The sequence below is a fragment of the Pteropus medius genome, unplaced genomic scaffold (genome assembly GCF_902729225.1).
Source record: "Pteropus medius unplaced genomic scaffold, Ma_sr-lr_union100, whole genome shotgun sequence".
In the NCBI taxonomy this organism is placed as follows: Eukaryota; Metazoa; Chordata; class Mammalia; order Chiroptera; family Pteropodidae; genus Pteropus; species Pteropus medius.
The window spans coordinates 1-2,327 of NW_024350257.1; the positions used below are offsets into that span (position 1 = coordinate 1).

Consider the following 2,327-nt stretch of genomic DNA (forward strand, 5'->3'; position numbering starts at 1 on the left):
AGCCTGGGCAGAGCCAGCGCTGAGGCGTCCGGGGGGAGGCTGTATAGCGGGGGAGATGGGGGGCTGCCAGCAGGGTGAGTTTGGGGTGCGTTTGTGGGGCCTATGGGGGTGGCCAGAGCTGGAAGGTGACAGAATGTCCCCTCCGCCCCGCCCTGTGTGGGAGAGGGGTCGGCCGGGGATCCCAGACGTGCCCTCGGCTCCCAGACCGCCCCGTCGCCCACAGGCAAGGTGGTGTGTGAGGAACCCAACAGCCGGATGCACCACTTTGTGGGGTGCCTGGAGTGGGACGGCAAGAAGTACCCCCTGGACAGCGGCCACATCCTCCTGCGTGGCTGCAAGATCCGCAACACGGACACCTGCTACGGCATGGTCCTCTACGCCGGTATGGCGGCTGGGTGACAGGTGCTGCCGGGTGGCTGGCCGGAACCCGCCGGGCCAGGCCTGGCGGCTGCACGTCTGCCACCACGCACGTGGCTTCAGTGGGCCCTGGGTTCTCACACTGGAGACGACATGTTGAGCCAGCACCCGGGTGTGGCTGGGGAAGATGAGTGGGTGGAGGAGAAGGTGGGTGGACGGACGGATGGATGGATGGGTGAGTGGATTGGTGGGTGCTGGATGGCAGTGGGTGGGGTGGGTGGTTGGGCGGGTGTGGATGGGCCGGGCGGATGGATGGACAGATGGGTGGCCGGTTGTGGTGGGAATTTGTTAGACGGATGGATGGATAGACGGATGGATGGATGGACAGACAGACGGATGGATGGGTGAGTGGTTGGTGAATGGGTGGGTGGGTTGGCGGATGGACCGGCAGCCTGATAGGTGGACGGGTCAGTGGATGGACACAAACTCTCCAGGTTTTGACACGAAGATCATGAGGAGCTGTGGCGGGATCCGCCTGAAGAGGACCAAGACTGACCGCCTACTGAACAGGCTGGTGATCCTGGTGAGCTGCCTGGAGCCCCTGCCCCGGGAGGGGGGGACATGGAGGAGGGGAGGGACAGAGGGCCTCAGTTTCCCTTCCTACAAAATGTGCAGCCTGATCCTACAGACTGTTCTGTGGGCCTGTGAATCTCTTCTTACCATGCGATTTTTCTAAAATGTCTCTACTCAATTTGATCTGATTTTTCGTCTTGGAGATGATTAAATGCTCACTACCCTCCACAAACATTGAATAATCTTTTTTTTTTTTGTCAATCAACTTTTATCTTTCTAAAAGTCATTGTAATGATAATTTTTAAAGTAGCCACAAAACCCAGAGAGCCCTTAGGAGTTCCCCCTCCCCGTGGGATTGCCAGCTCCCTCCATCCCCAACTCCCCTCCCCCATCCCGATGGCTGAGCTGGGGTAGAGGGCTTGCCACTGCGTGTTTGTCCTTTCGGTGAGTCCCTGGGGTGTGTTGGTTGCCACCCTGGGTCCCTGCACATGGTCCACTGTCTCCCGTCCGCTGTGCAGATCTTCCTGACCCTGATGCTGCTCTCCTCGATCTTGACCTTGTTCTTTTGGTACACGATGCCGGAATTGAAGGGCAAGCATCACTACACAGGCGAGAAGCATGTACACAGCTTGGCCACTGAGACCATCCTCATTTTCTGGGCCTTCCTCATCCTGTTCAGCGTCATGGTGCCCATGGCCATGTTCGTCCTGTGAGTCCTTGGGGCCACCTGCCCGCCTTCCTCGGCCGGGAGCGCCGGGCAGCAGAGCGCCGGACGGTGGGCTGGGGCGTGACCACCGCCTGTTTGCAGAGCCGAGTTCATCTACCTGGGAAACAGCATCTTCATCAACTGGGACGTGCAGATGTACTATGAGCCAAGGGACAGGCCCGCCAAGGCCCGCAACACCAGCCTCGCCGACCAACTGGGCCAGGTGGAGTACATCTTCTCAGACAAGACCGGCACCCTCACCGAGAACATTATGACCTTCAAGAAGTGCTGCATCGATGGCATCATTTACGGTGGGGACCGGCCCCAGCGTGTCCCTTCTCCATGGGGACACACAGCAAGGACCGGCCATAGGGTGCGGGACAACCCCCATCCCGGGGCGGGGGGGCTCTGATCCTCGGAGATCTGAGTGGGTCTCGGGGACATCTGCCCTGCCTCGCGCTCAGCCGCACCCCCAGCGCTCCCCCCCCAGATCGGAGCGGCGGAGCCACAGAGCCGCAGCCGAAGGTGGCGTCCGGTGTGAGAGCCGGCCGGCCATCACGTAGAGGCCAGCGGGCCCATGTTCGCAGTTCCCCGGCGGCACCGTCTCTGTGGCGACTCAGTCCGCCTTGGGCGACACCTCACGCCTGGCACAGTAGCATTCCTCTGCTTTTCACAAACCTCGGATGAGGAC

The 2,327-nt window shown here is 60.8% G+C and overlaps 1 protein-coding gene across 1 annotated transcript; it reads left to right on the plus strand.

Annotated features, from left to right (window-relative positions):
* The first annotated feature begins 79 nt into the window (after window positions 1–79).
* LOC120583105 (phospholipid-transporting ATPase IK-like) lies at window positions 80–2,207 on the plus strand. Its single transcript, XM_039838447.1, has 4 exons — window positions 80–382; window positions 852–940; window positions 1,449–1,639; window positions 1,739–2,207. Exons 1-4 carry the CDS (start codon window positions 256–258, stop codon window positions 2,046–2,048), a joined length of 717 nt encoding a protein of 238 aa, XP_039694381.1. The 5' UTR covers window positions 80–255; the 3' UTR covers window positions 2,049–2,207.
* Window positions 2,208–2,327: the final 120 nt, after the last annotated feature.

Excerpts from the sequence above, each read along its gene's own strand:
- LOC120583105 (XM_039838447.1), top strand. The coding sequence starts at position 256 with ATGCACCACTTTGTGGGGTGCCTGGAGTGGGACGGCAAGAAGTACCCC. Across the intron at positions 383-851 it reads CGGCATGGTCCTCTACGCCG|GTTTTGACACGAAGATCATG; the intron begins GTATGGCGGCTG and ends CAAACTCTCCAG. Across the intron at positions 1,640-1,738 it reads CCCATGGCCATGTTCGTCCT|AGCCGAGTTCATCTACCTGG; the intron begins GTGAGTCCTTGG and ends GCCTGTTTGCAG.